The following is an 18181-nucleotide window of genomic DNA, read 5'->3' on the forward strand; positions in this document are numbered from 1 at the left end:
TTGTGGCAACTATCCTAAAGACGCTTGCAATCGAAGTGCTGGGCTTAGAACCAGGAAGAGCTGAATTCAAATTCACCTTCAGATATTTAATAGCTGTGGGACCTTGGGCAAGTCACTTAACCACTTTCTGCCTTAGTTTCCTTCAATTATAAAATGGGGATAACAATAGCACCAACTTCACAGGTTTGTTATGAGATCCAAATGGAACATTTGTTTTGTAAAGCACTTAGTATAGTGCCTGGCACAAAGAATGCCCTTAATAAATGCTTCTTAAGGAATAAAAAAAGGCATATAGTTGCACTGCAGTTTCATTCAGTGGCAATTAGCACATCTACTACAACTCAATCTCCTGCTGCACCTTAACTTTGTCTATATGTGCATTTTTGTTTTAGTCATAAAATGGCCACCAAGCTTCTGGGGAGCTTTTAAAAACTGCACAATCTCAATTTCTCCATATGTGAATACTCTCCCCCAATCTCCCACCTGCAAACGTAGCCATCAGTCATTTCCCACTATGTAAAGGCATTCCTAGACCTTTATCCAGTCTAACTCTTTGAACCTTTCTCTTCTTGCCCTAGGACTCTTAAATCTCTAAAGACAAAGAACAATAACTGAGCTACCTTATACACAAGAAAGAATATTGCTTATATATAATCAGTCACAGTACTGGGTACTGGTCCAAACAGAGGCCTTACTGAATATCCCTCAAATAAGATCTCTTTAGAAGGGAAAGTAATAATGCAGGCAGATAGTAAAAAAATCACGCACAAAAATTACTTCAGTGATTCAAAAAAAAAAAGCCATTATCTTATTATCCCCCTATACACTTCACCAACACACATCTCAACCCCTCTATTCCTTAGAAAGTTGGCTTCATGAGTTACTGTATGGAAAAAGAGGCATCTGGTGGCCTGCATTTAGTGGTGAGATCCTCTTAACTGAGATAGGTTGTTCATCTTCAGAAAACACAAACACAATGTTATTACTGAATTGGTAATTTTTGAAAAAAATAAGTTTTTAATTGATGCCTTTTGTGTTTTTACATCACCATGTTTTCCCTGGTATCCCTCCCCATCTCCATGCCAGAGAGCCATCATATATAACAAACAGCATTTTTAAAGACAGAAGGAAAAAAAAGCTCTGGTCAAAACATCAAAAAACTATGAAAATATGTACAATGTGCAACACTTCTGGACCTCCCCTTTGCCATAGGGCTGGGGTAGGAGTCTTTCCATTTCTCTTCTTTTGAGTCAGGCTTATTCTTTATAGTTCTGAAATACTCCTGACTTTTTTGTGGGCTTGCTCTTTCCATTTACATTATTATAGTCACTGTTTTTACTGTTTTCTTGACTCTGCTTACTTCACTCTGCATCAGTTCAGTTAGATCTTTCCTTGCTTCTCTGTATTTGTCACATTTGTCACTTCTTACAGTACAGTAATGATTACATTCACGTACCACAATTTGTTTAGCCATTCCCCAACTGATGAGCATCTTCTTTGTTTTCAACTGTTTCTTTGCTATCATAAAAAGTGCTACTAGAAATATTTGGTACGTGGGGTTTTTTCTTATCAATGGTCTCCCTGGGATATAAGTCTAATAATAGAATCTCTTCGATCAAAGGACATTGCCATTTTAGTCATTTTATTTGCATAATTTCCAAATTGCTTTCCAAAATGGTTGTACTGATTCACAGTTCCACCATCAATGTACCAGTGTGTCTTGCCTACCCACATCTATTCCAACATCAGCACCCTGTCTTTTGTCATCTTTGCCAATTTGCACTAGTGAGACAAAGCCTAAAGACTTTTGTGATTTGCTTTTCTTTTATCTTTAGTGACCTGGTAGATTCTCTCATATGGTTGTTAATAGCCTACAATTCTTTTTAGAACTATTTGTTGATATATTGTGACCAGTTATCTACTGGGGAATGGCACCTATACTTGAAACCTTTCCAGCTTTGTAGGACCAGCCAGAGCTTGTACTTTGCTCTTACAGCTTTTGAAGGCCTAGCATTTTCTCTATGCCACTATAAGGCACCTGGAGATGATATCAGTGGAGGTATAGAAAACCACTGTATAAAAAACATGCACTTGCTGTGAAACACACAACTGGAGAGGAGGGAAAGAGGGATGGAAGCAGAGAAGGAAAGACGACACTGCTGGAGTGTTAGGATATGTGTGTTTGTCTAGAATGGCCCCAACTGTGTAGAAAAGATGCCTCAGTGCATTTTTAACTATTAAAATCAAGGGGTGAAGACAAACTATAAATTATACACTTACCCTGTTTCTTGAATGAATGGATGAATGAATGAATGGCTGCAAAAACACTTATTAAGCATTGCCTATAAACAAAGCACTATGATTTGAGAACATTAGAACCTGTTCAAATGAAAAGCAACCAGAAAACAATGAGATCACAGGTTTTGTACAAATCAGATTTGTGAAAACACTGTAAGTATATCTGAACCAGTATAGTATGTAAGATTGTCATTTCATTTCTAGTGTATACTGCAACATCAGAAGCACACAGGTCCCAAAGAGATGTTTCCTATCCTCCTCTCAGTTGTTTACATTCTCATGTACCCTAGAATTATTTCTAGAGTCCCCAAAATATATTTCAAACCTTGAAAGGCTTGGGCATTGCTTCCTTTTAGCCACACCCTCCCCCTCCTTCTTGCCTCTCTGGCTTTCTTATACAAGAACTCTTTTTTCAATGGTTCCTAATCTCTAGGACCCTATCCATATTTTTTTTTTTTGCTGCACTAACATCATTTTAAAATATTACCTCAGCAAACCTTTGTGCTTTCCCTAGATCTCTTCATCTCTCCTTCTGTCTTTAAAAACAAAACAAAACAAAAAACTAGCTTTCTTAGTATTGATCCTGTCAAGGATTCTGAAATCCAGATACTCTAACAGATGAATGAAAATAAGCAACTGGACAACTAAAATAGCACTTAGGGGAGAGGGTAGATTTAAAGATGGTGGTAGAGAGAACAAGATCCTGCAAGGCAGAGGAAAATGGCACCAACAACACACAAAAAAAGATCACCGAAAGGAAAAAAAAAATACCGTAAAACCTCAAAACTCATGTATATGAAAGTTAGAGGAAATAAATTCCTAAACTACAAAGTAGAAATACCCTTCCACCCCTTAAATATGGGTGCCCTGTAAGGGTCTTCCCTTGATCCTATTCTCTTCTTTCTAAATTCAATCTCATCTACTCCCATAGCTACAAATTAGAGCAGTTCCACCTTCAACTTCCTCCTAGATCTAGCTCAACTGCCTACAGAATATCTTTACCCAGATGCGTTGAAACTTCAAACTCAACATATTCAAAATTGAACTTATCTCTCTCAGCCCTCTCCCCCAAAACTGCCCTTCCCTCTATAAGAGAGCACTGTCATCTTCCCAGTCATTCAGGATTGAAACCTCGGTCATCTTTGACATTTCCCTCTCTGAATACATCAACTAGTTGGCATTCAAAGCCTTCCACTATCTTGCCAGCCCACCTACTTGCTCATTTCTTTTTCATACTGCTTCTCTTTATAGACTCTATGTCCCAGACAAATTGGACCACTGAGGCAGCTAGGTGGTACAGTGGCTAGAGTGCCACACCTGGACTCAGGAAAACCCAAGTCCAAATGCAGCCTCAGACACATTCTAGTTGTGTGACTTAGGGCAAGTCACTTAACCTCTGTTTGTCTCAGTTTCCTTATCTGTAAAATGGGGGTAGTAACATCAGCTACCTCCCAAAATTGTTGTAAGGATCAAATGAGAGCTCTGTAAAAAAAGCACTTAGTTTAGCACAGTGCCAGTACAAGGTTAGGACAACATAAATGTTGGTTATTATTATTATCATTCTTTCCCTTTTATATGCCCTTCTCCTTCTATTCCCCAACCCAGTCCCTGCCCTCAAAATTCTCAAAAGTACTTTACCTAACCTTTTCCTTTGTACTGTTCCCTATTATCACAGTGATTTGCATTTATCATCCCCATCCCCGAGCAAACATTATATTATAAGCTCCTAGAGAGAGGGTCTGGATGTATATCCTTGCCCATAGCAGGCATTAATACTCGCTAAATTGAAGAAGCTTAGGCAGAAAGACAATGAACTTGAGTTTGGAGAGAATTCTGAAATCCAATGGAGGCAGATCCTCAAGAGGCAGATATACAGTTTGTCACTGTACCTATAACTTGAAGTCTTTTCAGCTTAGAAGGACCTGCCAGAGCTTCAATTCAACAAACATTTATTAAATGTTATTGGATACAAAAGTTATGTTTTAAGAAGATACAAATTTTAGACAAGATACAGTTATTACCATCAGGGAGCTTAAAGTCTAGTAGAAGAATAAGACAACACACATAAATACATAACTAAAATATACATAATTCATGTTAAGTGAATTAGCTTTAAAACAAAATGCTAGGCAAGGTCTGACTTGGGAGGACTTTATTAACTGAGAAAGGGGGATCAAGGAAGATACCATGGAGAAAGTAATATTTGAATGCGGCTTTTAAGGATTCAACTTCAACAAATGAAAAGTTCCGGGGTAGGGTTTAAAGGGAATGGGGATAGTCTATGGGATAGTCTTCAAGAATCCAGGGTAACTTCAATGCCAACATGGAGGATGGCTACAAGACCAGCCTGTCTGAGTGCAGAAAGGTTCATTTACAGAAGAATAATCATTAGCCACCAAATGATTATTTTTTTCAGCCATAGCAACTATAGGACATCTACTTAGATATATGTAGATCAGCACTGATCAAGATGGTAAAATCACAGATCCATGAAGTGTTACTGAAATATAATTAGAAAGATCCCAGCATAGGAAACAGGATTTTTTGCTTTAGACTCCCTCTTTCAGGAATGACTGCCAAATCATTTTAATTTTTAGCATTAGTTTACACAACTTCCCTAAACAAAAAGACTATAGGATTATATATTAACTTTCATATTCTGCCTGCCATACCCTACCTACCCCCAAAGTGCCTAGCACAGTGCTGAGCACATGCTGTTTTTAAAAAGACTGGCTGAACAAACAAATCTTTTTTTAAACTCCGAAGTCATTTTCAAAACTGGTGATCCTAAAGAGTAAAAAAAAAAACATAGCCTATTATGGAAGACACTAATATATTAGGAACACAAGACTTCTAACAAAACCCTTTGTATGGCATCATTTTAACAAGTGATGTTTGTCAAACATTTTGCAAGTTGTAAGGCATTTTATTTACTTTATTTCCCACTTGATCATTACAACAACCTTCTCAGGTTGATATAGATATTGTTTTTACAGGGAATAGCTGTTCAGCATGTCCATGACTCGCCCCTGGTCTGTAATCAGCTTTTAAGTGCCAAAGGTGACTTTGGACACGACTCCAAATCCAGCACACTTTCTACCACACCATACTGACCCTGGAAGTAATCTCACCTTCCAGTCTGCAAGAGCAACATTATACAGTCCACCACCAGCTCCATTATGCATTGCTCTTCAGAATTTTTCCATATGCTTATTGCTTTAAGAAAATATTCAGTATGTCCTATTTTGTGATGGGCCCCCAGATTCACTTGGCCTTAGTTTCCTGTATATGAAATAGGAAATTGATTTGGATGATGACCAAGATCCCTTTCCAACTTTTGTTTGTAAACTGTTTTCCTGAAAATAACACTTTCAACCTACAATACAATTAGCATAAAAGGTGCTATTTGCAAGTAATTTGATCCTACAACAGTGTGAGAACTGATTCATTAGGTGCTAAAACAAAAATTTTCACCTCTAACGCACTTAGTTACCTTACCTATGTATGCTGTCTTATTCCTCAATTAAATTTTAAGCTCCATAAAGGCATAGATTGTGCCTTTATGATCTCATAGATCTTTCCACATATAAATGTGATCATATGTTTTATGATGTTTCTCTTTTTCTTTCTATTAAAAAAATAGTTTTATTTTTAAATGTACCTTTCTTGAAAATGCCTCAGGGAACTAGTACCAAAATTTAAAAAGTAATTAGAACAGATAAACCAGAATACTTTCATAATTTTAAAATATATTAAAATGTAGTCTTCCAAGATCTCCTTTTCTTATAAAAAAGTTTTATTGATGGCTTTTGGTTTTACCTCATAGTCATTTCTAAGTATGCCAATTGCTCACTCCACTCCTGTGATAAACCTTTCCTTGTAACAAAGAAAAACAGGTCAGAAAAACCAACCCTACAACAATCACATCTGACAGCATATGCTGTACTGCAACCCAAGGTCTTCCCACCTCTCCAGCTAAAAGGAAGGCAGTGCATTTCCATATATGTTCTTGGAAGCTGAGACTGATCATTATAGTTACAAAATATTCAGCTTTCTTTCACTGAGACAACCATGCCTTGAGGGTCAGAAAAAAAAAAAAGATTGGTTGTTTGTTTTGTTTTTACTAGGCAGGGAAAAAATGACAAAGAGAAGGCCTCCAGTGCCCTAGACTTCACATCTGGTAATAGTCAACAATAGTAGAGTTTTCCTAATGGTGTGAAAAGAAAAAAATGATCTCCAACATAGTAGTCCAGGTGAAAACAACATAAGGGTTGGCAGGGGGGTAGGGAGAAGTGGAAAGGGAAAGGGTGGAGAGAGAGGGCAGTAGAAAGGGGGTGGGAGGGAAGATTATGTACCAAGTACTATGTTAAACATTTTACAAATATTACCTCATTTGATCTTCATAACTACCCTGAAAGGTAGGTATTCCCATAACCTCCTATTTTAAAGTTGAGAAAACTGAGGCAAACAGAGGTTGAATTATTTGCCCAGAATCACATAGCTAGTAAATATCTAAGTCCTACCTTGAAATCAGGCCTTCCTGATTCCAGACCCAGTACTCTATCAACTGCCCCACTTAGTTACCTCAATAACTCAAACCGCACTGTGATTTTATGTCACTGACAAAATTTAATGGCCAAGAAATTTAATCCTACACAAGTTATTAATGCAATAAGTCAAACTAAGGGAAAGACAATGTTCCTTACATCCAAACTATTGACTACCAAAATAGAAGCTGGAATCTGCAAATGTGGAGGTAAAACAATTTCTGGATGCCAGGGCCTATTTCAACACCAGGGCCCATTTCAATCACCTGTTCCTTAGAAGAACTTTCTGAAATGTGTGGTGAGCAACGGGGTATAGTGGAAAGTGCCCTATATTTATGGACAACTTGGATTCAACTCCTTGATCTGTGACTCTGGACAAGTCACTTTACATCTCTATGTCTTAGTTTCCTAATCTTTAAAATTCTGCAGTTGGATTCAGCTCTAGGTTTTCTGAAAACAATTAAGTGGCTCTCTCCAGTCAGGCATGGTATGGTTTGGTTTTTTTTTTTTAGTCCTTCCCAATTAAATCTTCTATTTCAGATGCTACAGAAGAAAAACAACCAAAACCAAAAGAGAAGAAAAAGGAAATGCTGAGTCAGGTGATTCAGCTAATTAGGGTTTCAAGACAAACATAGCATCCACTTTAGCATTTAAAATTAAAAAGTTCAAAGATCTTTGAGAAGTGGAGTCCTTCATCCTTTTGATTTGGAGCTTTGTTTTATAATTATCTTTAAGGAATCTCAACATTCCTGTTTGAATAATCTCTATTTCTGGTTATTTATTCAGCTTCCCACTGGTACACATTACAAAGCCATATGCTACAGGAATGCATCATTTCATATTTGCACAAAACAGCTGAAAGACAGTGGCAACTTAGCATTACAGACAATATGGAAAGGTCCCCAAAGAATGCAGTTTTAAGGTTAGAAAGTATCTTTTTAATTTCTTTTCTGTGGTCATTTCAACAAAATAGGGGCAATTAAAGTGCTAACAGGGATAAACAATCCAGAGGCTTTAGGAGAATATTATTAGAAAAAGGATCAAGCAAACACTGGAGGTCTTGGAGTCACATTTTATCCACTTGCTTTTGATATTACTTCATCAGTATGGGTGCCTCTTCCAACAAGCATAAATCACAACTTCTCTATTCCTTCCCATACTATGTGACCCTTGCCCATAATTTCTAAAAAGCTGCCAATGTCCCTAATGGCAATTTATCCAAAAAACAATTAAAAAAAAACTTTTCCCACAATAAGCTTACTACTTGGCCATGGGACCATACCTGGACCACTTTGGACAATTATGCCTTATAGGAAAGATTTTAGCAATATTTTCCTTTAAAGAAGACCTCCAGGTTAAAGTCACAGGGAAGCATATTGTGTCACTCTATGAAAAACTAACAATTACTGTTATCCAACAATTGGAAGGCACAGTGGCACACTGGGAAGGGCACTAGACAGAGGTCTGGATTTAAGTCTTGGCACTGTCTCTCACTCACTGTTTGATTTTGGGTAAGTAGCTTCTCCTCTTTTGTCCTCAGTTTTTTCATCTGGAAAACAAAGCATATGGGGAAAAATGAACTCTAATACCTATCCACAGTTCTGTGAATCACTGGAGTTATGAGAATCATGACAGCAAAATCGATAAACTAGAAGCAGAAGAACCACTGTCAAAGTCTTCTGTATAGGGGATTCCTGATTAGATATAGTCTTGGAGGAGATGATCAATGTAGCCCCTTTCAACATACAAGCTTGTAAAATAGAGTCCAATGTAATAATAGTAGTAGTAATGACAGCAGTAGCAGCAGCTACCAGTTATATAGTGCTTTAGGGTTTGCAAAGTACTTTACAAATAGTATCTCATTTGATCCTCACAACAACCCTGGAAAGTAGGTGCTATTATTATCCCCATCTTATAGATGAGGAAATGGAGGCAAAGTGGTTACATGATTTGCCTAGGGTCACAGAAGTAGCAAGTGTCTGAGGCTGGATTTGAATTCAGGTCTTCCTGATTCCAGATCCAATATTCTATCTACCGTGATGCCTGGTGGGATGGGGGGAGGGTCTCTAGTTGTCCTGATCTATCTCTTACCACTGGACTTAGATGGCTCTGGAGGGGGATCTCCCTCACTCAAAGCCAATTCAATTGCAAGTCATGGCATCACCTTTGTGACGTAAAGGTCCTCTTTGAGAGCGAAGGCAAACAACAACAATAGCTGCCTGGCATAATATGTTATTAGCGGCAAAAATTACAACTATCCGTGGGAATACTATAAGGAAAATGCAGTCTAACTTGAAAGGCGCAGATCAATCATTGGAATTTCCAAACACTTCTGTATTCAAGAAAAGAAAAATACCAGGTATCACCAAAGCTAATAGAAGTTTAATAAGAATGAGATGTAATGATGGGTGATAAAAAGCTCAAGATGACTTTGCCCCTCAGAAGCTATTAAAAGAAGTTCAACCATCACGTTGGGGAGTTAAGGGAAGAGGGGAAAGGAGGGAGAAATATTTTAACAAATTACAAGGTCAAGAAGCTCACAGGAAAAAAGCCCTCAGTCACAGTGGTTGGGTGTTTACATTGATAGAATAATGGGGGAGTCAGGAAAGACACAAGCCAGAAGACCAGTTGAACATACCTGAGCATGAGATTCATCAGCTGGAGACCTTCTCCCTTCAAGAAACGCTCACGATTGGAGCTAAGCATTAAACAGGAACAGAGTGAATCAAATAAGTTCTCCATCATTTCCTGCTCTTCTGCTGTACCAGGATTGTGCCGTTTAAATACCTGCAATTCCAAATAGCAGCAGAGACTTCATGCTCATGAAGAGAATTTCTTTCAGTAAATAACCATGAAAGCTTCTTTAAGTTCACTTCACATGCATGGCTCCACAACTTGATTATCTGAATCTACCACCTGCTATTAACTAATTTCCATTTTAGAGAAACTGATCCTTATGTTGTTTTGCCCACTGGTTAGAAATAACCAGGAGAAAAACTATTCAATAATGTATGAACATATGATGTACTACAGATAAATCTAATCTGAAAGGAATATGACTAAGCACCTTCCAAAACTGTGAAATTTATGGATATTTAGCAGTTCTCTATTCAGAATGAAGCCAAGTTACTTAATGTTGCCAACACCAAAAATGGAGCTGTATGCAAACTCCCAAGGGAAATCCAGCAACTCCCCAATAACCACAATATTTCATCCAAAAGATCTTTTTCAGTTCTGTTTTCAGAGTAGCTCAGATGAGACTTGCCAGAAGAAATCTTGCCAGTATTTGGGAACTACTAGTTCTGAGGCTGTCGGAGTACCAGTGTTTCAACTATCTTTCTTTTTCTTTCCTAACTATTTACAGGTGGCAATCACCAACTTATCATACTATTCTCCAAATACCATTCTTTCCCTGCACCCCAGTACAGTCCATTTCCAGAAGTTTAAAATCTGCTCCTTTCTCACCAGAAAAGAACTTTTAAGTTCCTTGCATCAATGCATCTTGGTGAGAAAGAAGGGTTGGAAATATGAAAATCAGATCTACAGTAAAGACAATGTGGTATCTTAGCCAGATCTTCTGAGAGCTGAGGCACACCTCTTTTTTTGTGCATAAGCTGCCTAACATATAATAATCAAAACGAAATACAGGGAAGCAAGTATAACGTAGAGAGCAAATGGCCCAGAGAGAGAGGCAAACCAAGTGCCTCCAATGGGACTGCAGCAAACAACCTCTGGCCTGCCAACACATCTCCAAACCTGCTTATATCACATGTCATAAATCTCCTGCCACTATTTCCGGCCCCACCTCCCATTTAAACTAGGCTGTGTATCTTAATGGCAGGCAGGAAGCATGAGAATTACTCACAGATAACTGCTGAAGAAGCACATCGATTCCATCCAGTTCCCCAAGCAATTCCCTGTTGTCTAAAAAGGAAAAAAAATAATGGGAGAAAAAAAAATGAAGCTAACTGTCAGATTTTACAGCCGTCTAACACTGATACATCAGCAAACAAAATCAATACAGCCTGACAGGGTACAAAGCTGCAGAGAGAGCAAGAGAAAAAGCAAAGGGGACACCAAAGACAGGCGAACACAGTCATGATCTGAAACAAGCCTTGCTCCTAACCTAACAGAATATCAATATGGTGGGGGGTGGGATGACACCTTACCATCATTATCCTGGAGCAGAATGGCTAGCACCTCACTGCAGTAGAGCTTGTTGGCATCAAAAGGCATTTTTGCCTGTTGGGAAATATGGGAAATGAGAAAATCATAATTGGGATATCAAGGCAACAGAATGAGTTTTTACATAATTGCCAAAATCAATGCTTGAAATAAGAAAAGGAAGAGATATTTAAAGGACTGAAAAAATGGCCACAATGCATTATCTTTCTCTATGCATCCAATGCTAGATGATAAATTCAAGAATGATGAAGAGACTAATGGTCCAAAATAAGGTTTTAGTGGTCATGGGGAAGGGGTTAGGGACAGGGGGAAAGAGAATGGCATCTAATAGGCCAGAATGAAGATGACGTCAGTCACTAAAAGGTAGTGAGGCCATTGCTCACATATGATTCCTTCCTGGGCAGTCTGGAACTCTTTCAGATTACTAATGTCCACATGATTTGAGTGCTTAAAAAGCTCAACACTTTCATTAGTATAGATGCTCCCTCCTCCATACCTTACCAAGTGATCTCAATGAACTGTGAAGGCCAAAGCAAAAAAAAAAAAGAGGCAACCTTAATTGGGATGAGTTTCTCTGTATTTAGCAAAGCTAGACTTGTTGGACAAGAGACACACAGCCCACTAGGCCCATTGAAGCTCTTTCATGTACCCTCAGCAACACAGGGTCACTCCCAAAAGATAATAAATTAAAATAGTACTGTAGCAGAAGAATGCCTATATTAGCATACAACATACATCCTATTTTGTAAGCAATTAAAAATACTCTTCATTCATTCATTCTACTGGACATATAAGAATTAGGTCTATCTGACCTTTATCACATAACTTAATGCCACTTCCTCTAGGGCAATCAGAAAAGTATTAATTCTCACAGATCAGGAGAGACAAGGGAAAGAGAGAACCAAAACAATAATTTGATTAGCCAAACAATCAACAAGAATTTATTAATCACTATGTGGCAGGCACTATGCTAGATCTCAGGGATACAAAGACAAAAAAAAATGAAATCACCCCTCCACTCAAGGCGTTTACATTCTATTGGGATAGAAAATATGCACATATATAAGTATATACAGAATGAATATACACAGAAAAAAATAGCTGAACAAATTGTGGTATATGAATGTGACAGAACACTATTTTGCTGCAAGAAATGAGGAAACATGATTTCAAAGAGACAAGGAAAGATTCAGATGAAGTGATATGGAATGAACTAAGCAGAATCAGAAAAACAATTTATAATCTATTATATTATAATTAAAATATGTTCATTAGAAAAATGAAAAATTTTTTATAAACCAATGCAGAATGAACTAGGCAAAACAAGGAAAATAATCTATAAAACAATAACACTAAAAAGAAAGAACTTTAGGGGGTGGCTAGGTGGCGCAGTGAATAGAGCACCGTCCCCGGAGTGAGGAAGACCTGAGTTCGGATCTGACCTCAGAAACTTAACACAAAAACTAGCCGTGTGACCTTGGGCAAGTCACTTAACCCCAATTGCCCTCCAAAAGGAAAAAAAAAAAGAACTTCTAAAGCTGTAAGAACTATAATTAGTGCAATGACTATCCATGATTTCAGAGGACTGATGATGAAATGTGCTTTTCATCTCCTGACAGAGAGGTGATGGACTCACAGTACACAATGAGACATAAATTTTTTATACGGGGTCAAGAAAGAAAATTATCTATTTTTAATGGGGTAGGGAGGTGGGATGGAGAAAAAAATAGACTTCTGTTAATAAAAAATACAAAATAAATACAAGGTAGCAAGGGAGGGAAATAACATTTGGGGTTAGGGGAGGATTAGGAAAAACATTGGTTAAGAGGTATGTGAGGGGTGTCTTGAAGGTAACTATGAAGTAGAAGTGGCGAGGGAATGTATTTCAGATATGAGAGAGAGCTAATGCAAAGACATGAGAGGTGAGAGATGGAATGCTAAATGTGAAGAACAAAGAGAACATCAATTTTAGCCTGAATGTTTAAAGAAAGGCGGGGTTTAATGATGGGTTGGAACCAAGTCTAAAAGGGCTTAAAAAGCCTGGGTTAGTAACTGGGAAGACAGTGGTACCTTCTACAGCAAGTAGAAGTTAAAAGGAAGGGAGGTACTGAGAGGAAAATATAAGTTCTGTTTTAGACATGTTGATTTTAAGAAATCTATAGGACATCCAGTTTGAGATGTCTAATAGGCAGTTAAGGCTGAGCAAGTAGATCTAAGAATAATCTGCATAGTGGTTATAACTACAACTATAAGAGCTGATGGGATCACTAAATGGAATGGTATAGAGGATCCAAAACAGAGCTCTGTGAGACATTCACAGTAAGCAGGCATGACTAGGACATCGATCCAGCAAAGGAGAAACAGTAATGGTCAGACAGGCAAGAGAAGAACCAGGCACAACAATGTGACCTAAGGAGATGAGCATCAAAGAGCAGAGAGAGATCAGCAATATCAAAAGCTGCAAGCTTAGGTCAAAAAGGAAAAGGACTGAGAAAAGGCCTTAGCAATTTAGCAATTTAAGAACACGGGAGTGTGATTTTGTTTAAATTATTAGTTTGGAAGCCAGACTGCAAAGAATAAAGAAGAGGGTGAATGGGGTGGCTAGGAGGCACAGTGAATAGAGCACCTGCCCTGGAGTCAGAAGGACCTGAGTTCAAATATGGCTTCAGACACTTAACACTTATTAGCTGTGTGACCTTGGGCAAGTCACTTAACCCCAAATGCCCTGCCCTCCCCCCTCCAAAAAGCAAAAGAAAAAAAAACAAGAGAATGAATGGAGTGGAAACACCTATTGTAGACAATTTTCTCAAGAAGTTCAGCCACAAAAGGGAGAAGAGGTATAAGATGATAGCTAACAGGGATAGATGGAAGAGGGGTTTTTGAGGATGGGGGACACAACATGGTAGACAGCAGGGAAGTAGCCAGTAGACCACTAGTGATTGAAGATAAGTGAGAGTATAGATGACAGAGGAGGCAATCTGTTGGAGAAGATGGGATGCAATGTGATCATGTGTGTAGGTAGAAGGGTTTACCTTGGCAAGGAGAAGAGCCACCTCTTCAGGTGAAATGGAGTGAAGGAGAGAGGGGAGATTTAAGGAAGGATAAAAAGATCTGGAAAAGTCACTGTAGTGAGAAGGATAGTGAATTAAACAGGGAAATATAAAGGGTGTTAAAAAGACTGCCTTACTGCAGTGAGGGTCCAGTTGATATTATGTAACTTACATTAGTAGTGGACCTAGTCAGTACAATTTTGTGATTTTCTCCAGTCTCAGGAGCAAAAGCAGAGAGTGATACAAGGTGGGGGTTATAAAGGCAAGATCTTTGAAAAACTGAACTGGCTGAGGTGCCAAGACAGAGAAGAAAAGAGAGTGTAGCCAGTGCAGAATTGATGGTCTGGGAAAGAACTGAGGGGTGGAGAAACTGGAGGTTGTAGTGAGGAGGAAGAACAGGGTTTGAAGGTGAAAGGCAGAGGGAGAGGTGAAACAAAAATAGATCACTATCAGATAAAGGAATTTCAGAGTTAATGAACATGACTGTGGAACACTTTAGGTAATGGCAAGATCAAGAATATGATCATTTTCTGTATATAAATGTGGTGGGGTGGAGGAGTATGTCATAGGAAATGAGTAAGTGGAGAAACTGGTAAGTTAGATATATGAGGGAGAATCAATATGTATGCTGAAGATCCCTAGTATTAGGACAGGAGAGAAACACTATGGGCCAAGTAATAAACTCACTGCAGAAGGAAGGAAAATGTCCTGGAGATCTTATGGAAAACAGTTGCCAGAATTCTGACTGGATGATAGATATGAATTGAATGAATCTCAAAAGAGGCAAGGATACTGAATGATGATGGTAAAGTGAGAGCCTAAAAGTGGCAAAGAGGAGCAAGGAGTAATCCAATACCACTACCAGAACCAGTAAGCTGGAGGGAAGGAGAAAGAACAGCAAGTAACTATGGGAGGGCGTCTGGGAGAGGGCAAGGCAGGCATTGTGAAGCTGCAGGTGATCAAAGGTGACAAAGTCTAAGGCTCAACCTCAGGTCAAGTATGAAAGTTACTAGACCATATAACTAGACTACAAATTAGTTAACAAGTTAGCTATGTTGAAAGAAAAGCATTTTAATTAGTTTGATGAGCTTCACTAAAAATACTTATAAAGGACAAAATGATTCCTTTGGGGAAAAAAAATGCTTTAATGCTCAGAATTTAATTTGAAAATAAACCTATCACCTCCTAAACTATAATCTTCCTCCTTAAAAAGAAACAGCATGAAATATGCAAAAATGTGTTAATATTTTAAAAGCCAAATTGCTACCCACAATTCTCTTCCTGAAGCATACATGTTCACCCAAAGAGTTTAAATAAGGACATGCCTACGGCAAAGATTCATGTATTTTGAAATGACTTCAATCTATACTGTTATCATCCTACCAAGAACTAAACAGTGCAGTAATATAAAAAACAACAAATTCTTGATGAAGTTGAAAAACCGAATAAGCTTCACCAGTATTCTATAATTTCTATTACTTTAAATGGGGGGGGTGGGGGATGGGACATAGCAGCTAATCTGAAGTAATCTTGAATCCTTCTCTTTCCAGTTTTCAAAAGGAAAAGTAATTCTATAAATGAAAATGATGAGGGAAGTGATCACCTGAGTGCTAGTTCTACAAGTTCAGTTGTTTTTCAGTCATAGCCAACTCTTCATGACCCCATTTGGGTTTCCTTGGCAAAGATACTGGTTTTCCTTCTCCAACTCATTTTATAGATGAGAAAACTGAGGCAAACAAGGTTAAGTGACTTGCCTAGGGTCACGCAGTTAGCAAGTATCTTAAGACAAGATATGAACTCAGGTTTTCCTTACCCCTCATCTAGCACTCTAGAAGCTCTTTAAAATATAAGGTTCAACAGCTGGTTTTATATTAAGGAGAAATGTTCCATCCTTGCATCTACCCCACCAAAAATCCCACCCCCTGCCCCTCTTTAGTATTCTTGACATACTTTCTATATCAAGAACAAGCATACCCCACTGAGTTTTCAGCAGGCTGACCAGGAATGACCCAGCTTAACTTCCTTAAGAGATCTATAAAACTGATGGCTGATGTGGACTGACTGCAAGGTATTTCCCAGGTTGAGCACATAACTTTGCACAAGGAAATTTTCAAAAAACTAAATTCAATTTGAGACATGACTTCAAGAGAACTTGATTTTTAAAGCTGAAACTTATAAAAACTAAACTACTCACAATTTCCTGAACACATATCATGTCATGAATTCTTACCCTCTCAAATTCTGAGATCACTATTTATTCCCTATTCCTGGAATACTCTTCCCAGGATGTCAACCCATTGAAATACCACTCATATTTTGGGGTCCAACCCAAGTTCTACAACCATCAAGAAGCCTGCCCTTATTCCCCAAGCCAGAAATTATCCCATCCTCCTATGAACTCTATAATACTTTGTAGTTCTTAACTATATTTTACCCATATTAAAATTATGTGTGCACATTTAATTTCCCCAACTATACCATAAACTTCTTGAAAGAAAGGGCTATCTACTTAAGTAACAAGCAGTTTGATATTGTGGAATGAGGGTTAACTTGGAGACATGTTCAAAGCTGTTCCTGACTCTAGGCAAATCACTACCTCTTCAACAGATGCACAGATAAGCCAAGTGCTCCAGGGAATCTTGAGAGGGAGAACTCCTTCATGGGAAGGGGAAAGGGCAAAGTGAGAAGTGGGATGACAGAAGGCTATCCAAAGAGGTGGCACTTAAGCCAAGTCTTAAAAAAAGGAAATTATTCTGAAAAGGCAGATGAGGAACGAGTATATTCCAGGCTCTTTGGCACAAATGCACAGAAGGTAGGATAGTATGAAAAGTTACAGAAATAGTTTGAGGTTTATTTTGGCTAAAATACAGAGTACATATGTATAGCCCAAATCAGATTGAATGCTATCTTGCAGAGGGGGGAAGGGAGGGGAATTTAGAACTCAAAATCTTCTAAAAGTGAATGCTGAAAACAAAAAATAAATATTTTTAAAAATAAAACAGAGTACATGAAGGAGAGTAATGTGAAATAAAGTTATTAGATAGGCTGGAACAAGATTGTAAAGCACCTTGGGTGTCAAACTAAGGGAGTTTGGATTCACTTTACAAGCAACAGGGAAACTGGTGATTTCTGAGCAGGAAAGTGACATGGTCAACTAAGCCTTGAGAAAATAATTCTGGCACTTCTCTAGTAGACTGAAGGCAGGAAAACCGGTTAGTTAGGAGGCTAATCCTGAGGAAAGACAATAATAATCTTTAAAAAAAAGTTGATAATGATTAAGAAGAGATGGATGAGAGAAACGTGGAGGTAGAATCCAAGACTCAGCAACTGATGATACATGGAAGGTGAATAAAAGGGAACAGTCTAATAGATTTAAATTCTAAGTTACTCTGAGGATAGTAGTGCATCATAAGAAAGAGGGAAACAGAGACAAGCAGTTTGTGGGAAGGATGATCAATCCAGTTTTGCATATGTTGTGTTTGATGTGCTAGGAAAAATTCTGGTGGAGATGTCTAGCAGATACTTGGAGATACAGGATGTCTTATCAGTGGGGAATGGGCTTAGTAATGGAATCTCTGGGCCAAAGAGTATGGACATTTCAGTCCCTTATTTGCTAAATTTCAAAATGCTTTCCAAAAATGGTTGTACTGATTCCCAATTCCACCAACAATACACTAGTGTGCTTATCTTCCAAATCCCTCCAACACTGACATCTTATCTTTTGTTATCTTAGCCCAATTATAGGTTATGAGGTGCAGGGTTTTGATTTGCCTTTTTCTCTGACTGCTAGTGATTTGGAGCATTCTTTCATATGGTTAATAGTTTGCATTCATTAGAGAACTATTTGTTCATATCCTCTGGGGAATGGTTTATGTATTAGGAAATGGCTTTTGAATGCATAGAGAGATAGATATTTCATTTCCCCCCAGACTACATGACCCAGAAACTTGTTCATTCTGAAAGATCACTTCAGCTCTGATACTCATACCTTGGAAATACCCTCTCTTCCCCTGTGGCATCTCCATTTAAGGAGGGAACCCCTGCCAGTCATCTCTTCATTTCTTACCAGGCTGCACAGTCTGGATTCTCCACCATGCCACC

General features: G+C 38.2%; 1 protein-coding gene across 3 annotated transcripts in view; it reads right to left on the minus strand.

Annotated features, from left to right (window-relative positions):
- The window catches only part of CTNNBL1 (catenin beta like 1), a 210358-nt gene that overhangs the window by 91586 nt on the left and 100591 nt on the right, over positions 1-18181 (minus strand). For all 3 annotated transcript variants that reach the window (XM_069063520.1, XM_069063519.1, XM_069063518.1), the window contains exons 8-10: positions 11015-11087; positions 10711-10769; positions 9484-9632 (exon numbers count right to left, since the gene is read on the minus strand). In XM_069063520.1, the coding sequence (XP_068919621.1) occupies positions 9484-9632; positions 10711-10769; positions 11015-11087 (281 nt within the window). The remainder of the gene's footprint in view (positions 1-9483; positions 9633-10710; positions 10770-11014; positions 11088-18181) is intronic.

Source organism: Petaurus breviceps, unplaced genomic scaffold (assembly GCF_028583685.1).
Source record: "Petaurus breviceps papuanus isolate PSGF00001 unplaced genomic scaffold, PetGlider_PUasm1.0 90591, whole genome shotgun sequence".
Taxonomy (NCBI): Eukaryota; Metazoa; Chordata; class Mammalia; order Diprotodontia; family Petauridae; genus Petaurus; species Petaurus breviceps.